This window comes from Phyllobates terribilis, unplaced genomic scaffold (genome assembly GCF_046119375.1).
Source record: "Phyllobates terribilis strain yellow unplaced genomic scaffold, ASM4611937v1 Scaffold_4__5_contigs__length_816908805, whole genome shotgun sequence".
Classification (NCBI taxonomy): Eukaryota; Metazoa; Chordata; class Amphibia; order Anura; family Dendrobatidae; genus Phyllobates; species Phyllobates terribilis.
This window is the reverse complement of record NW_027362764.1, coordinates 55,537,073-55,554,577: the sequence shown is the minus strand read 5'-3', so window position 1 is coordinate 55,554,577 and position 17,505 is coordinate 55,537,073. Positions and strand designations below refer to the sequence as shown.

General features: G+C 45.6%; 1 protein-coding gene across 2 annotated transcripts in view; it reads left to right on the top strand.

Annotated features, from left to right (window-relative positions):
* VPS50 (VPS50 subunit of EARP/GARPII complex) overlaps nucleotides 1–17,505 on the top strand; it is a 215,986-nt gene that overhangs the window by 149,446 nt on the left and 49,035 nt on the right. For both annotated transcript variants that reach the window (XM_073677354.1, XM_073677353.1), the window contains exons 15-17: nucleotides 410–504; nucleotides 1,566–1,664; nucleotides 5,456–5,546. In XM_073677354.1, the coding sequence (XP_073533455.1) occupies nucleotides 410–504; nucleotides 1,566–1,664; nucleotides 5,456–5,546 (285 nt within the window). The remainder of the gene's footprint in view (nucleotides 1–409; nucleotides 505–1,565; nucleotides 1,665–5,455; nucleotides 5,547–17,505) is intronic.

Here is a 17,505-nt window from a genome sequence, read left to right as displayed (position 1 = left end):
TTATTTTTTTTTTATTATTATCTTTTTTTTCTTAAAGTGTCCCGGTATAAATTTGGAGTATCCCTTTTAATTGATGACCTTTTTTTTTTAAATACCTAATTTTGATGGTGTTTCCCTTTAACTGTTTACAACAGAACTTCCCTGAAATATCTGTGTTCTCCAACTCTGGTTAAAACCCTTGAACTTCTCCTCCTGATTTTCTTTTCCCTCCTGCAGCTTTGTCATCATCGTGACAATATCTGAACAATAGGAAGAGACACATTGTCAAAATAAATGTTCTTTCCCTTAGGAAACACAAACATACTGTGCGTGCCATGCGCACCGCTGGAGAATAACGTCCGTCCTGCTACATCACATTAATAAATGTTTCATGTTGTGTTTTTTATTTTATTTTTTTTTTTTATTCCAGGATGTTCAACTTAAAGTCAAGACGTATCTTCTCGGGACTGACATGTCCAACTTTAAATATGATGACTTCATTGTAGTCCTGGATATAGTCAGCAGGTAGGTAGAAAAAGGCAATTAAACGATCGCCGTTGTTTCAACAAACCTTAAGTGTATATAAGAAAAGTTGCAAAAAAACATTTCTCCACTTACGAGCCACTTTTGCCTTCTAAACCTATCACACGAAAAAAACGGCTAAAATTGACAGCTCACTGAGAGATCAGATTACAGTTGCCAGTTAAAGTCTATAAGAGGTCAAGGTTGTAGCAAAGTAAAAGAGAGAGAGGAACAGACTCGTACGGACTTATGCTGCTGTTTTTTTTGTTTTTTTTTTAGTAAGTGTTAACACCAGAGCTGGATTCACAGCTACACCGCTCATTGCTGTTGTATAATGTCCCCAGGATGCTTGCGCTTCTATACATGTACTACATAAAGGCAGGAGAGCAGAGTCTTAACAGTCAGTCCCTTATGTATTTTTATTATTTGCATTCATTGGGCCCTGTAGTGTGTACAGTACCCCCCAAAGGTACACATATGACAGATGGAGAAACTGGACCCTATACTAGTTATCAACCTCCCTTTTAACATTGAACCACAGGGGACAAACTTTTAACCCCTTGATATATCCTAGACAACCAGGTATTAATCCTTTATTTTACACTAGGCCACCTGGGAACATATTCTTAACCTATAATATACCCTAAATTACCATATATTAACTACTTACTTTACAGTAGACCACCAGGGAGCAAAATAGTAATCCTCTAATATGTTGTAGACCTGTTTTTACCCTACACTAGTAGGGAATAAAATATCCAATAAAATACCACCTTCCTTCTATTCCTGGCCCCCAGAGCTTACCACCCTCTAGTACTTTAGCCAACCAAGGAATATAATAAGTACCCCCCCCACCACCTCTACTATAGACCACCATGAAATGAGACACTACTCTAGGCCACCAGGGGTAATGACCATAACATTTCCATTAGCTTAGACCATGAGGGTAGTTTTCATTGGTATGACATGTATGTTTTTTTTTACTTTATTGCCAGCTGTTTGGAATAATGCTAATGCCATGGGCGCAAATTTTGGGTAGCAAATGATCTTGTCTTTCCCTTCAGGCTCATGCAGGTCGGGGAGGAATTCTGTGGGAGTAAATCTGAGGTCCTGCAAGAATCCATTAGGAAACAGAGTATAAACTATTTTAAGAATTATCACAGGTACGTCTTCCTCACCTTCTTGTACCATACTTTATGTTACTCCACAAATACAATGAGATGGATAACAACTGTGTAATATAAAAAAACATCCTCATCAATGTCTACATCCTTCATGCCTTGAGAAGCTGTAGTCTTCTGGGACCACCACCGAGGCTGACAATGAAAGGGTGACAGTACTGATTTACCACCAGTCTTTCTCTACACCACGGTGCACCTGACCGCCTGACTGTGCAGGGAACTGCAGCAATGTCCCATTCACTTAAAGTGAACCTAAAAGTTTTTGGGGAAAAAAAAATTGTTAAGAAGTGACAGTCGATGAAATTATAAAACTTTCTTTATAAAACTCTCATTAGCAGATAAGTTCATTTCTCAGGGATGCAGGTTTTACTTTCACTGGACCAAAGTGAACTCAAAATGTGTATTAATAGTTATCCTTGGCAGGAGAAGATAGAAGGAGGAAAAAGAACAGAGAGCGCTGCCTGAGCGTAGTAATTAATTGTAACACTGTGGAGAGGTGAAGTGTATGTAATGAATTCACCCAAAATGATTGTGCTGGACAGGCACAACAGTGGCAGAAAATTGTAGAAGAGGACTGAAGTTTCTCCTCCGGTGTGCTGCTCATCCGATGCCGTGGTAGTGTGCTTTTCCTGGCCCTGAAGCCGCTCCACGTGGAGGTATACAAGGAGAGAAAAACTTGATATGGCGCTCCCTTTTGAATTTGGAGATCAGACAATTCATATATCCATAATAGATTTATTGGTTTTAAAAACAGATTTTACTGTCAAACCACATTTACCATAAACAAAACTTTTAAAAACACAACGCGTTTCAACTTTTATGAGTCTTCATCAGGTGTAAAAGAAATAGTGACATATAGAAACTTTTATACCTTATACTTAATTAGTTGAGGGTGGGGTGTTCCGTCTCACAGATCCCAATCATCAGTATCTACAATGGTGTCATACACAAGGAAGCAGGTATATATATTCCCCAGACAATGTTATTAAACCGGAATGATACTTGTATATAAAATACATAAATACATGAATCAAAAAAAAAAAAAAAAAAAAAACACATTTTAAAAAAAAAATAATTTTTCACTTAAAAAACTGCCTATGTTGGATTCTCCCATTTGAGTATTAAAAATATATATATTGTGAACATTTCACAATGACAACATAAACATGCACTAAAATGTGCATTGTGCAGCTCAGCTAAAGGAAGAGGACGTGGCTGCTTCTAAAGGGTTAATCATCAGGAGGAGAACGTGGCTGCTTCTAAAGGGTTAATCATCCGGAGGAGAACATGACTTGTTTCTAAAGGGTCAATCTGCAGTAGGAGAACAAAGCTGTTTCTAAAGGAGTAATCTTCAGGAGGAGGACTTAGCTGTTTCTAAAGGATAAATCTGCAGGAGGAGGACATAGATGCTTATAAAGGCTTTAAAGGAGGGCTGGCGGGTTGAGGATGAAGTGCTGCTCAAGTCACCTGATACTATAGCCCATTACAGGTCGCAACGGACCAGTTGCTGATGGAACAGTGACATGAACGCTTCTTGTCTCTGCACAAACCACAAAAAAACCTGCGCTCAGAATGGTTAACTTAGTTATTGTTTATATATCCAGTCCCCTGGTTAAAGTTTTGCTGTTTCTAAAGGATACATCTGCAGGACAAGAACATAGCTCTTTCTAGAGCGTTAAGCAGCTAGTAGAAGGACATAGCTGCTTGTAAAAGGTCAGTCTGAGTCTTTTACTACAAACTGTAATGAGCTAGCAGCAGCCAATCCACCAAGAGAAGACTGTAGGATTTACCTGTACTTCTGCTTCTGTCCTTGTCCTACGACTGCTCCATAATATACAGGGAAGTAAAGAGCTTCTCCTGGTGTGTATCTTCCAGTTGAGAAGCAGGAAGCCTCACAAAGCTGTGGAAATAGTGAGACAGTAGAGATCCCAACTAGAATGGGTTTCATTCTCCTTCTAAAGGTCCAGAGCTTTTAAATTAGTGAGAAGATGTTTTAATTTTCCTAATTTATATACAGTTTCAACATTGAAATTGCTACACCAAAAAGGAAAAGTCATGGATTTATGTAAATTTTCAAAACAAAGGCGTTTTTTAAGATGACAATCCCGGTCTGCATGTTGCTGGTGCTACTTTCAATAGCCTGAGTGGTCCTAAACTTGCTTCCATGGCTGCAGCGTCTATGGATTTGTCACCCATCAAGCACATCGGGGACATCATTGGTCGGTGATTACACAGGAGCTGCCAGCAGAGGATCTTCATGATTTGCCCAAGTGCATTCAGCTGCAGAACCTTCCTCAGGCGATCATTAATAACCTCAGTGATAGCAGGTTTCAAATTGTTTCCATTTCTTCATCACCTCAACTCCCACGATTGGTTGGGGTCTTAGATTTTGGACCCTTTCTGATCATTACGTGATTGGATATCTGGGCAATATACCATCTCAATATCGAATGGAAATACCCCTTTTCTCTGCCACGCACCCTTCAATTAAAGCCACTTATAGGCAAAATCCTACTTCTCTTATAGGTGAATCCAATCCTAGGAACAATATTCGAGATCTTGCTGGACTGAAAACTATCCCAGCAGATATGGGGTTAATAAGTCTGTTCAAAGCCTAAATGAAAGCTCAGCATTACAAAGTGCATCACCCCAATATAAAGGTGTCACAATATCTGCAATTCAGTCACCAAATGATGCTAAAGGCAAAATGCAGTCCTTAATATCTCTTTCCATGGAAAAAAAAAATGGTTATCCCCCATGCTTTACACTGCATCTCCACCTAATCAAATGAATGGGGTTAAACGACAATGGACGTCTCATTAGTGCAACCTCCCAATGCAGGGGACATATACTATACTGTTTTTGCACAGGGGCCCTTTTCGCTCTGTGTCCGCCACCGCATTGGCCACTAACAGTATATAACGAGTATCACTGAGCATCTGGGTATCCTCCGTGTCTTAAAGGGATTTTCTAGGATTGGAATAAACACTCTGCTCTTGTTTTTCTCCACCACAGCACCACTCTTGGTCAGGTATTACAGCACATCCCTACTTAAAATCTGAGCTGCAATACCAGGCACAGCCTGTAGATCCAGTGTGGCGCTGTTTCCGGGGAGGAAAAAAACTTTATTTTTTTTCTAATCCTGGACAATCCCTTGAATTTATTCAGACTGTTTCTCATTAAATGCATTGCAAATTACTTATTTCCTTTCTGATTAGAGGTAATTGCCCATTTCTTATGAAGCAGCGTTTTTTGGAGGGCTCGGGCTTGTGATTTTATTTTTTATTTTTTTTGGCACCACCACTTTCAAGTCTGTGTATGACCCATAAAAAAACCAGTGTTAATGAGTGTCATTATGGCCAAGTCCGCAATTATCCTCTTTAGATTTATCGTGGTGATAAGCGGCGGAGGCTTTGTATTTCTCCCTTCTTTTCTATTCCAGCAGTCATTTTGGGTTACTGTAGCCTAAAACTGTCTGCACAGGAGGAAGGAGCGCAGAAAGCTTCCCGGGCGCCCGGTTTGTAAAGGTTAATGAATTGTCATTTGCCAGGTGGAGTGCGCTCACTGAATGTAAAATCTCTGCGGTGTTTAACTCTCCTCCGAATCTCTCATTCTGCTTCTCCGAGCCACATCCACAGTAACGATAATTAATTCATGTTCCGTGACTTTATTCTTTCTTCCTTTATAAACTTTTAGAATGTTTTGTGTCTTTTACTATGTATTTTTAAATTAATTTTCATTTAATTTTTATTTATTTATTTATTTATTTAAAGAACGCGCCTTGAAGAACTCCGAATGTTTCTTGAAAATGAGACCTGGGAACTTTGCCCGGTCAAGTCCAGCTTTAGCATATTACAGTTACACGTGAGTCCTATGTCTTGTTTACTAAAAATATATTAACATTTCTAATTAAAAAAATGGTTGAGTCTACTAATGTTATGTTTTATTGCTCCACTGCATTTAAAAAAAAAAAAAAAAATTGAGCAATTTTGCAATTGAAAAAAAAAAAAAAAAAAAAAATCACCTACCGTTTTAGGTATGCAGCTCCTATGCAGACCCACGTGTCTCTATGATGATCAATTACAAATACCTGTCTGTTTAGTTACAATTTTGATACACCAAAGGCCGAGTTAATTCAGAAATACTATATTAAAGGGCTGTTCTCATGATCGTCCTTCAGGAGCACGCCGCTCCCTGCCTCCTGGATTCCGGCTTTCCAAGGGGTGAGGTGCGCTCCTGAATGATTGACAGTAAGGACGAGCAGCATTGTATGAACTCTCTTAAGCTCCAAGCAGAGGCAGTTTAGGAGGACAGGAGGGATGGTAGCTGTCCAAATCATGAAATCAGGGCAGCGCTTACAAGCTCTATAGCCAAGAGCTTGCAAGCATCGTGTTTCTTGCCTAAGAAACCGTCCACCTCTGTAGTCTATATGCAGTAACCATTTTTTTAGGCAAAGAACTCTGTGTTTCCAAGCTTTTTGCTGTAGAGCTTGTAAGCGCTGCTCTGAAACTGGGCAACAAGCGGTAAATTACAAAACTAAAAATCCCTCTATTTTTAAGAGCGGAAAGTAAAATGCAAAGTTGCTCGTTTTTACAAGCACTTTGCAATTTACCTGTATATAATTGTTTCAAAAAACCCTTTAAACTTAATACAGAAATTAATTTTGCTGTCATGGTTACAGACTACAAACAAACCCCGCGTAGTCTGATCTTACAATCATGTGTTTCCTGCATTCCCTGAGCTCCATCTTCTTGGTACCCTGTGAACAGAGGGGAAGGTTCCAGCTGCGCAGAGTCTGTAGTCAGTAACCAAGGAGACCCATAGAGCTGCATAACAGCTGTATACAGTGGGGGAAAAAGTATTTAGTCAGCCACCAATTGTGCAAGTTCTGCCACTTAAAAAGATGAGGTCGGCCTGTAATTGACATCATAGGTCGACCTCAACTATGAGAGACAAAATGAGAAAACAAATCCTGAAAATCACATTGTCTGATTTGGAAAGAATTTTTTTCAAATTTTGGTGTAAAATAAGTATTTGGTCAATTACAAAAGTTCATCTCAATACTTTGTTATGTCCTTTGTTGGCAATGAGAGAGGTCAAACGTTTTCTGTAAGTCTTCACAAGGTTGGCACACACTGTTGCTGGTATGTTGGCCCATTCCTCCATGCACATCTCCTCTAGAGCAGTGATGTTTTGGGGCTGTCGCTGGACTTTCAACTCCCTCTGAAGGTTTTCTATAGGGTTTAGATCTGGAGACTGGCTAGGCCACTCCAGGACCTTGAAATGCTTCTTATGAAGCCACTCCTTCGTTGCCCTGGCGGTGTGCCTGGGATCATTGTCATGCTGAAAGACCCAGCCACATTTCATCTTCAATGCCTTTGCTGATGGAAGGAGGTTTGCACTCAAAATCTCACGATACATGGCCCCATTCATTATTTCATGTACACGGATCAGTCCTCCTGGTCCCTTAGCAGAGAAACAGCCCCAAAGCATGGTGTTGCCACCCCCATGCTTCACAGTAGGTATGGTGTTCTTTGGATGCAACTCAGCATTCTTTCTCCTCCAACCACGCCGAGTTGTGTTTCTACCAAACAGTTTTACTTTGGTTTCATCTGACCATATGACATTCTCCCAATACCCTTCTGGATCATCCAAATGCTCTCTAGCAAACTTCAGACGGCCTGGACATGTAATGGCATAAGCAGGGGGACACGTCTGGCACTGCCGGATCTGAGTCCCTGGCAGCGTAGTGTGTTACTGATGGTAGCCTGTGTAACGTTGGTCCCAGCTCTCTGCAGGTCATTCACTAGGTCCCCCCGTGTGGTTCTGGGATTTTTGCTCTCCGTTCTTGAGATCATTTTGACCCCACGGGGTGAGATCTTGTGTGGAGCCCCAGATCGAGGGAGATTATCAGTGATCTTGTATGTCTTCCATTTTCTAATTATTGCTCCCACAGTTGATTTCTTCACACCAAGCTGCTTGCCTATTGCAGATTCAGTCTTCCCAGCCTGGTGCAGGGATACAATTTTGTTTCTGGTGTCCTGCGACAGCTCTTTGGTCTTCACCATAGTGGAGTTTGGAGTGTGACTGTTTGAGGTTGCGGACAGGTGTCTTTTATACTGATAACAAGTTCAAACAGGTGCCAGTACTACAGGTAATGAGTGGAGGAAACAGGTGCCAGTACTACAGGTAATGAGTGGAGGACAGAGGAGCCTCTTAAAGAAGAAGTTACAGGTCTGTGAGAGCCTGAAATCTTACTTGTTTGTAATTGACCAAATACTTATTTTCCTCCAAAATTTGAAAAAAAATTCTTTCCAAATCAGACAATGTGATTTTCAGGATTTGTTTTCTCATTTTGTCTCTCATAGTTGAGGTCGACCTATGATGTCAATTACAGGCCGACCTCATCTTTTTAAGTGGGAGAACTTGCACAATTGGCAGCTGACTAAATACTTTTTTTTCCCACTGTACACAAAACCGTAGAAGATTTTTTTTTCATCATTTGCAATATTGTTTTGCTTTTCTTTTTTTTTTATCTAAATTTCTGAATTATTTTAAAGGAATTGTTAAAGATTAGAGAAACAGAACCACACACACGTCCAAGGATCACGTCTGTTATTACAGCTAAGCTCCTGATGGGGCGCTGTTTTGGAATGATTTCCTTTAACACTCCATGCAATTTTGCATAAGAAAAAAAGCATAAAATTCAAGCTTGCGCCTAAAAGTCTGACCCAAGATTAACCTTGTATGCACAGCACTCTGGAGGTCCGCAGAGTCTGTATTTGCACGTGTAGCTGCTTTCATGCAAGTTTGCGGCACACAGCAAAATGATTAAAAAAAATTAGAAAGTAAAAGTGTGACTTTGTTTTTCTAGCGGAGATGTAGCAGCCGTTCTTTTAGCATTTCTTTCCAAAAACAGCTCTGCCCCCGATCTCCTGCACATCACAGTCCTTGATCTTCTGTTGGGCAGGTGGCTAATTGCTAAAGCGTTAAGAGTTAATTATTCTAGAAGACATATTACCAGTCAGGATGAGGCGAGATCCCGACTCCCCGTCCTCTTACTCCCATCCAGCAGTCTGTTTCTTTGTTTTTATAGAATATTAATGATTAATGGCCGAGTTGGGCTTTTGACACAGTGACGGCTGCAGTAATGATTTCTACATCATATTTTACATGTCTCTCTGATTTAACAAGTAAAAGAAATTAGAATGAGGGACTCTGGTGATGATGGCAATTTCGCTGTCACCCTCGTACTCGCTACAAAGCAAGATCGTCATTTTAAAATAACCATCATTGAGCCAGTCACTGCAAATCATGTAACTCACATAATGACCTGAAATTGGTATGCTAATGTTAATTATTACAAAATTGTTATGGAAATTAAAGGAGAAAAACTGAATATAAAACTACTATAATACTGCCCCTGTGTACAAGAATATAACTACTATAATACTGCCCCTGTGTACAAGAATATAACTACTATAATACTGCCCCCTATGTACAATAATATAACTACTATAATACTGCCCCCTATGTACATGAATATAACTACTATAATACTGCCCCTGTGTACAAGAATATAACTACTATAATGCTGCCCCTATGTACAAGAATATAACTACTATAATGCTGCCCCTATGTACAAGAATATAACTACTATAATACTGCTCTTATGTACAAGAATATAACTACTATAATACTGCTCCAATCAGCGACCAATCAGTGAACCGTGTTAGTGAGGACCGGAGAGCGTGTTTAAATTTGGCGCCAAAATCGCTGATTGGTCGCGGCCGGCGGCCAATCAGCGAATTGTATTAGTGAGGACCGGGGAGCCGCGCTGCCTGTGCGGGTACTTCCGCTGCGAGCAGCCGGGAGATGACCGGCTGCTCGCAGAAGAAGTATCCCGACCGGCGGCGCCGCTTCCCGGTCCTCCCTTCACACTTGCTGTCAGGAGATCAGCGGCCCTAGGCACTGATCTCCCGACGGTAGCCGCATGGAAGGCAGCGGTGCCGCCGGTCGGGGTAGTTCTGCTGCGAGCAGCCGGGAGATGACCGGCTAGCGCCGGTCATCTCCCGGCTGCATCGCCACTGACCTCCGTGCGGCAGATGAGCCACTAACGGCCGCCATCTTTTTCTGAAATCCCGCGTCGCTGATTGGCCACGGCCGGACCAATCAGCGTCGTGGGATTTCCTGGACAGAAGGACAGACAGACGGGATAAGACGATTATATATATTAGATAGTGTGGGATGAATGAGCCTTTTATTACTGGCTCAGATTTTCCAATGTGGATGAAAGATCCTGAGCATAAAGAAAGCTATTTCCATGCTTTGGTATTGCGTATTACACTGGTTCCCTCCTGATATAAATGCGACTTTATTGCCCAATTGATATACAAACTTTTAGTTTAATATGTGACTATAAAACTGCACATCCACATTTTCAAGTAAAGCACTCAAGGTTTTTTTTTGCTTTTTTAATTTATTCTGTCACTTGTCCCCCAATATGGAATTCAGCAAGCGTTACCTTATTTAGTCATTCCTTTCTTTTTGAAAATTAATTATTTACTTTGGTCAGTTATGTCATGTGACCCCCTGGGTATATCTGGGCTTTATGTTCTATGAAGGGGGTCACCAGAACTTCTTGTATGATGAAATTGCTTGGACTGTACCACTGAAGTTCTCCGCATGATGATGCAGAAACGCCTATCACAGATAATGATGATGACTGCACAGCTGCTGTCATACAATTAGAATGGAGATCTCTCTTCAGCCTTATCTGATTGTACACTTATAATACATGATCTTATTTAGGGAGGTATAGAAGGAAAGGATCATCATAGTGTGGTCCCAGCAGCCAGATATGGTACTGGCTGTAGATGCCCATTTGATGATATACTGATGCATCATAGGATTTATAGCAGAGCATATAGGAAAAAAAAATATGCAGCATGGGAGCTAGGAATCAACATGCAATATGTGGAGAGGAGGAAGCGGACTGCATGGACGTAAGTACAATGTATAGAAAAGAAGTGCAGAGTATGACAGGCAGATTATCGGTGCAGATATGGAAAAAAACGGGAGTGCTTCTTTAAACGGCATGTTAAAGCTCATATTAAAAAATTACCTACATAAAATGTTATGTACATTTGTACACCTATATTACATACTGATCTTAAAGTCACAGTCTATGATTTTACTCCAGAGCTTCATTCACAATTCTGCTTTTTGTTATTGGAAACAGTCAACAAGCTTAGATGAGATCCTGTGGAGGAGAAATCAGTACAACCTGCATCAGATTACTGTACAGTGTCCGGTGTAAAAAGCAGTGTGATGCAAATTACGGTAAAAGCTCCAGAACAAGCTCTGCACAAATGTTCAGCCCGTAAATATCGCTGATTTTAGTTATAAGGCCAGCAGAAAATGGGCACAGTGACTGCACCAGCAGAATAGTGAGTACAGCTCTGGAGTATAATACAGGATGTAACTCAGGATCAGTACAGGATCAGTAATGTAATGTACGTACACAGTGACTGCACCAGCAGAATAGTGAGTGCAGCTCTGGAGTATAATACAAAACGTAACTCAGGAGCAGTACAGGATCAGTAATGTAATGTACACAGTGACTCCACCAGCAGAATAGTGAGTGCAGCTCTGGAGTATAATACAGGATGTAACTCAGGATCAGTACAGGATCAGTAATGTAATGTATGAACACAGTGACTGCACCAGCAGAATAGTGAGTGCAACTCTGGAGTATAATACAGGATGTAACTCAGGATCAGTACAGGATCAGTAATGTAATGTATGTGCACAATGACTGCACCAGCAGCATACTGGGTGCAGCTCTGATCAGCTGCTAGTCAGTGTGCTGATTACGGGTGTGGTGGCTGCAGATCCTGCTGTGAGCTCCTGATCTCTGAGAAACCAACACCTCTCCACCTGGGGACCTGCTCTCTCTCTTTCCCAGAGAGAGAGCGGGTTTCTGGGATGAGTGAAGGAGCCAAGTCCCAGGCTTCTGCTTCCCGAACCAGGCCGGCGGGGGGCAGAAGAAACCAGCAACCTGCCTGCACATCAGAGGACTCGGGGGTGAGACGCTGCACCAGGAGTCGCAGCATTGTGGCTCCTACTCCCTCCGGGATTGTGGAGACCCCTAGAAGCCGCAAGGCTTCCAGCATGGAGGAAAAGCCTGACAGCGGCGTGCATTATGGCTCTCCTTCCGGAGGAAAGCTGAGTGATCATGGAGGTGAGGCCGACCTCCCTGAGGGGGGTTGGGCGCTGCAGGGACCCCGGGAGTCTGTGTCCACCTATGCCTCCCGGGTCATGATCCACCTCCGTGAGTATGAAGATGCCAGTAAGCTCATCAGGAGGCTCCGGGAGGGGCTGCGCTGCACAAGCGCAAAAGCTGCAGGGGCCTCCAAACCAAGGAAGGCCAAGCTCCAGGCTGAAGTAAAGAGGCTGACCAGTGAGATTCACCTGCTGGAAATAAGGAAAGCCACCATCAGAGAGCAGAGTGGTCCATTCAAAGAAAAACTAATAAATGAAGACCGCTACAGAGAAATGGCTGATACCAGAGAGCAAAGGCAGATGGGGCTGCAGCCTGAGAGCCAGGTGGATGATGAGAGTGATGATGACCAGCAGGAAGCCCCACCTGGCAGCCTGCAAAGTCACCCGCAGGCCACGTGCAGCGAGCTCCCTGCAGGACAGGCGACAGTGACATCCGGTCGCAGTTCTGCTGGCTCTGGGGAGGACAGTGACAGCAGCGGCCAGGGAGGGGCGCTAATGGCGGAGATAAAGCTCCTGGAGTCCCCAGTGTGCCTCCAAAACTTCCATCTTGGTGACTATCTACCAGAAGAGGCACCTGGGGGCCACAAAAAGGCAAAGAAGACCAAGCCAAAGCTGCAGGAAGCGGTAAGATACGTATATGCCCCCCTCCCTGTACCCCCTGAGTCGGCGGCAGGCTCAGCTCGCTGTATAAGCCCCGTTGCCCAGCCCGGGTTCTGCTGTGGATCCGGTGCAAAGGCGCGGGGAGATTACAGAGCGCGGTAGTGAGGCGCAGAGCTCCGTCTCTGCTTGTAGTAGTGGGGACGCAGCAGGAGGTGCATCAGCCGAGTGGCTGGACAGTGAGGGCGGCCCGGCGGCGGGCGTTCCATCAGGCCACGATGCTGTGGTGCGCTCCTCAGTGGGAGGGGGGAGCAGCCCGGTGTCGGGGACAGCTCCGGTAGCCTCGGCGCCTCTGAATGCTGTTGCCGCTGATCACTTAGTTGAGAAGCGGCGGCAGTGTGAGGGGGCTGTCGGGGCTGAGCGTTCCGGTCCTCCCACCAAAGTGCTATTTTGTGTTGGCGTCGCTGGTCCGGAAGATCCTGATGCTAAAGATCAGCGGCGCCTAACAGCAGCTAAAGATCAGCTGCACATTATACCGAATGCCAAACAGCGGAAATTACCGACCAATGATGTGGAGGGCACACATAAGACCGGGGGTGAGGTCGTCTCCAGTTCTATGGAGGTGACTGAGCCCCTTGTGCCTGATGCGGAGGTCAAAATGTCATCCGCCATTGTTACTGGTCCAGCAGGAATGAATGTGGTGGTGGGGATGAATGAGGCTAATTCATTGTCTAGTGGTGTGGTTGGTGGTTTGGTGGAGGGTGAGATGGAGGTGGGTAATGGTGATGCTGTTGGGGCTGATGTGGTCACTGGTCCGGTTGCCCCCCCGGGGGTGGCAACACCTGTCCAGAGTTATGCCAGTGTCACCTCCGGGGCAAATAGGGCATCCTCCTCGTCTCCGGGCTTTGGGGATGGCATGTTGCAACGGCGCCTTCTGGAGGCTCTAAAGAAGGGGGAGAGATCACTAATGGTAGAGGGTCGAGAGGTTGATCTATCCTTCTGGATAGAGAGGCATGGCCTCGGGGCCTTGCGAGAGAAAAAAGGGGGGGATACAGTGTGGTCCCTCCCAACAGCTGGGCCAGTCAGTGTGCGTAGGAATGTGGTCCGTCTTCGGTGGAGGGGCAGTGATGCATGTCCTCCAAGGTCTAAAGTTGTGGAGCTCCTGCTGAGGATGGGCTTCAAGGCGATTGACATCTACGCCTTGATACATCCCTATTCCACGCCTGAATTTGATGTCAGCTTTGTTCAGCCGGAGGGGCTTGAGCTCTTCTGGGCGAATTATGAGTTGGCAAAAAATGAGCCCGGCTGGCGAGACTTTGCCGTTCAGGCAGTGTCTCGCCAAAACCAGATCAAGAAAGTGACCGTGATGACTCGTAACGAGTCGCTTTCTTGCTATGATATCATGACGTGGCTTGGTCGGTATGGAGAGGTGGTGGAGATGCCAAAGAAAAACCGCGACGAGTTTGGTATCTGGTCAGGGGCCTGGACGTTTATGGTAAAACTTAAGCGTTCAGGTGGTACGGTTGCCCACATTCCATCGTCTGCCTTCCTGGGTAGGGATCGTATCCTGGTCTTCTACCAGGGGCAACCGAAGCTCTGTCACAGGTGCGGCGACCCCACACACTTCAGTGCAAACTGCACTGTGCAGAAATGCGCGTTGTGTGGGGGTGTCGGCCATCTTGCTGCCTCTTGTGTGGAGATTAGGTGCCACCTGTGTGGTGAGTTAGGTCACCCATTCAGCCGTTGTCCTCGCTCCTTCGCTAATGCAGTCGAGACCCCGGTGGGAGAAAGCCGTGAGGCCGATTCTGCTGGGGAGGGGACTAGCAGGGGTGGGGGAGCTGAGGGGCCAGGAAAGAAAAGCAATAAAAAGACGCCTGCCCAGCTGAGGCGTCTAGACAAGCGCAGACAGGAGAGGGAGCAGGGCGAGCGCCAGACTACCGGGGCAGCCGGATGCGAGTCTTGCTGCTGAGGCCCCGAGGGATGATGAGTTGGATGAGGAGGTCAGGAGGATCCACAGGGAGGAAACTGCCTCTGCCTCAGAATCCTCCCATTATGAAAGTATGGATGAGGATAATAAGCGGTGGCTAGAGAACAAGCGTAAGCTCGGCACCAAAAAGAAGAAAAAGAAGGGAGATAAAACATCTTCTCCCGCTCTGACCAAGGTACCTAAGGAAGGTAAAACCGACTCCCCTCTGGTTGGTCTTTCTAACCGGTTCCAAGCCCTTGATAACATCTCTTCCTCTGAGGAGGAGGCTGAGGGCGAGGTTCCGGCTTCAGCGGAGCTTACAGGGGGCGCCGAGTCTCCTTCTCCTGGGGATGCAAGGTCCTTGGGGGGAGGGACTGGCCCAGAGTTCGGAGACGAGGACGAGAAAAGAAGGAAAAATGCTGAAATGGACACCTCTATGTCATTAAAGAGGGGGAAGGATTCCTCGTCTGAGGCAGAGGATAAGGGGAGTGGGAAGAGGAAAGCCGTCTAACTTAATCACCAATGATGGCGGTACCCACTCCGTTGACGCTGGCGTCCATTAATGTCGCCAGCATTAAGTCAAATATGGCTAGATTTGCGGCCTTTGATTTTCTCAGCCGGGTTGAAGCTGACATTTTCTTTTTGCAAGAGACCAGGCTGCCAAATATGGCAGAGGTGTTTATAGCTAAGAGGGAGTGGAGACTCGGGCCCTCCTATTGGTCTCTTGCGGCCGAGCCGTATAGCGGAGTGGCGGTCCTTTTTACCGCACCGGTAGAATGCCGACGGGTTATTGAGTTAGAAATGGGGAGGTGCCTGATATTAGATGTCCTCATGAAGGGACAAGAGCTCCGGCTCATTAACATCTATGGTCCCCAATCTAAGTGGGACCGGAAGTGTCTCTTTACGAGGATCAAGCCCTACCTTTTTACGAGTCGGCAGGTCGTCTTTGGAGGGGACTTCAATACTGTCACGAGGCCGCGGGATAGAGGAGGTTCCAGAGACAAGCTGACTTATGATAGCGTCGCCCTTAATAGTATAGCTAGTGAGGCTCGCCTGGTGGATGTCCACATCCGGCACACCGCAGGCCACGAGGGGTTCACCTATCATAGAGGTAACTGTAGGTCCAGGATAGACAGGTCTCTTCAGCAGTATCTGTTGTTGAGGTGGAGTTCTCCGATCACTGTATGATTTTGTTTTCCCTGAATGTTACAGAGACCCCCCGGATGGGAAGAGGCTTTTGGAGGCTCAATTCGTCTCTCTTGGAAGAAGCGGAGATAAGACAGTCCTTTGAGGATTTTCTTCAGAGCCAGGTACCCTTACTGGATCTTTGTAGTAGTAAGTCAGAGTGGTGGGAGATGTTTAAGAATAGGGTGGCGAGATTCTTCCGCCAGCTCTCGAGCCTCAGGAGCCTGGACAGGTACCGCCTGTATCAGGGCCTGAGGAGGAAACTCGAGCATCTTGTCTCAACTGGAGGTAGCCGCGAGGAGATCTCCAGAGTGAAATCTTTGCTAATGAGGTGTCAGTATGATAGACACGCATCTTTGGTTTTTGAGAGGGATTACGGGAAGTACCGCTCGCCCGACCCTTACAGAAACTGCAAGATGTCAGTGAATAGTAAAGTTGTTACAGGACTGGTTGACACTGCGGGGTCCCTGAAAAGATCCAGATCAGGGATCCTGGAGGTCGTCAGATCTTTCTACTCACACCTCTTGGGGAAGAGGGATCTGGATTGGGATGAGATGTCGGCTTTTCTGGCTGAAGCCGTCCCCGAAACAGGGGTAGATCCCTCTCTTGGCGTCTTGACAGAGATGATCAGGGAAGAGGAAGTTAAGTTGGTGATTGAAGGCCTTGCCCTAAAGAAATCTCCCGGTCCAGATGGCTTAACATCTGAATTCTATAAGACCTTTAAGGACGCCTTGGTTCCCCTCTTGACTGAGGTATTCAATGAGTGTCTTTCCTCGGGCACTCTGCCAAAGTCAATGAGGAGGTCTGCCCTGATCATCTTGTCAAAGGGTAAGGACCCATCTTGCATTGAGAACTGGCGTCCCATAGCTCTTCTCAATGCAGACAGGAAGGTTTTGGCAAAGGTGCTGTTTAATCGGCTGGTGAAACTTGCACCCCAACTCCTTTCGGGGGCCCAGCATTGCTGTGTTCCGGGCCGCAGTACAATTAGTGCTGTACTCTGTGTCCGAGAGGCGGTGGAGCAGGGTAGGGCTGGTCACTGGAAGGGGTACATGCTGTCATTGGACCAGGCAAAAGCGTTTGATCGGGTTAATCATGAGTACCTCTGGTCTGTCCTTCTGAGGTATGGCTTGCCGGGGGGGTTCGTTGATTGGCTTAAGACCTTGTACGCTGGGGCAGAGAGTTTCCCGCTTGTGAACGGTTGGATTGGCAGCTCTTTTGAGGTTGGGTGTGGTGTTCGCCAGGGTTGTCCCTTGAGCCCGCTACTGTACGTGTTTGCGATTGACCCACTTCTTAGGAGGGTGGAGCGTGGACCGTTGGCTGGGATCGGGATGGACCGGGCAGCACCGGAAGCCACTCTGAGAGTGGTGGCGTATGCCGATGACGTCACCGTTTTTGTTTCCTCTGATGGGGAGGCAGAATGGCTGATGTCAGAGGTAAATCGCTACTCGGAGGCATCCGGGTCTAAGATCAACCGGGATAAGTGTGAGAGTCTCTGGTTGGGAGGAGGAGATCCTGGTTTTGATCTCCCGGACACCCTTCCAGAACCCAAAGTCTCTGCAAAAGTTCTTGGCATCGAATTTGGCCAGGGGGATTACCCCAAACAAAATTGGGACAGCAGGCTAGAGATCGCCACTCAGAAGATGAACCAATGGAAGGGTTGGTCTTTGACCCTAAGGGAAAGGGTAAACCTGATCAAAACTTACCTGCTCCCTTTGCTGATCTATCTGGGCAGTGTGTGCATCTTGCCGGAGCCTCTCTGGACTCGGGTCTACAGTTTGTTCTTCCAACTGT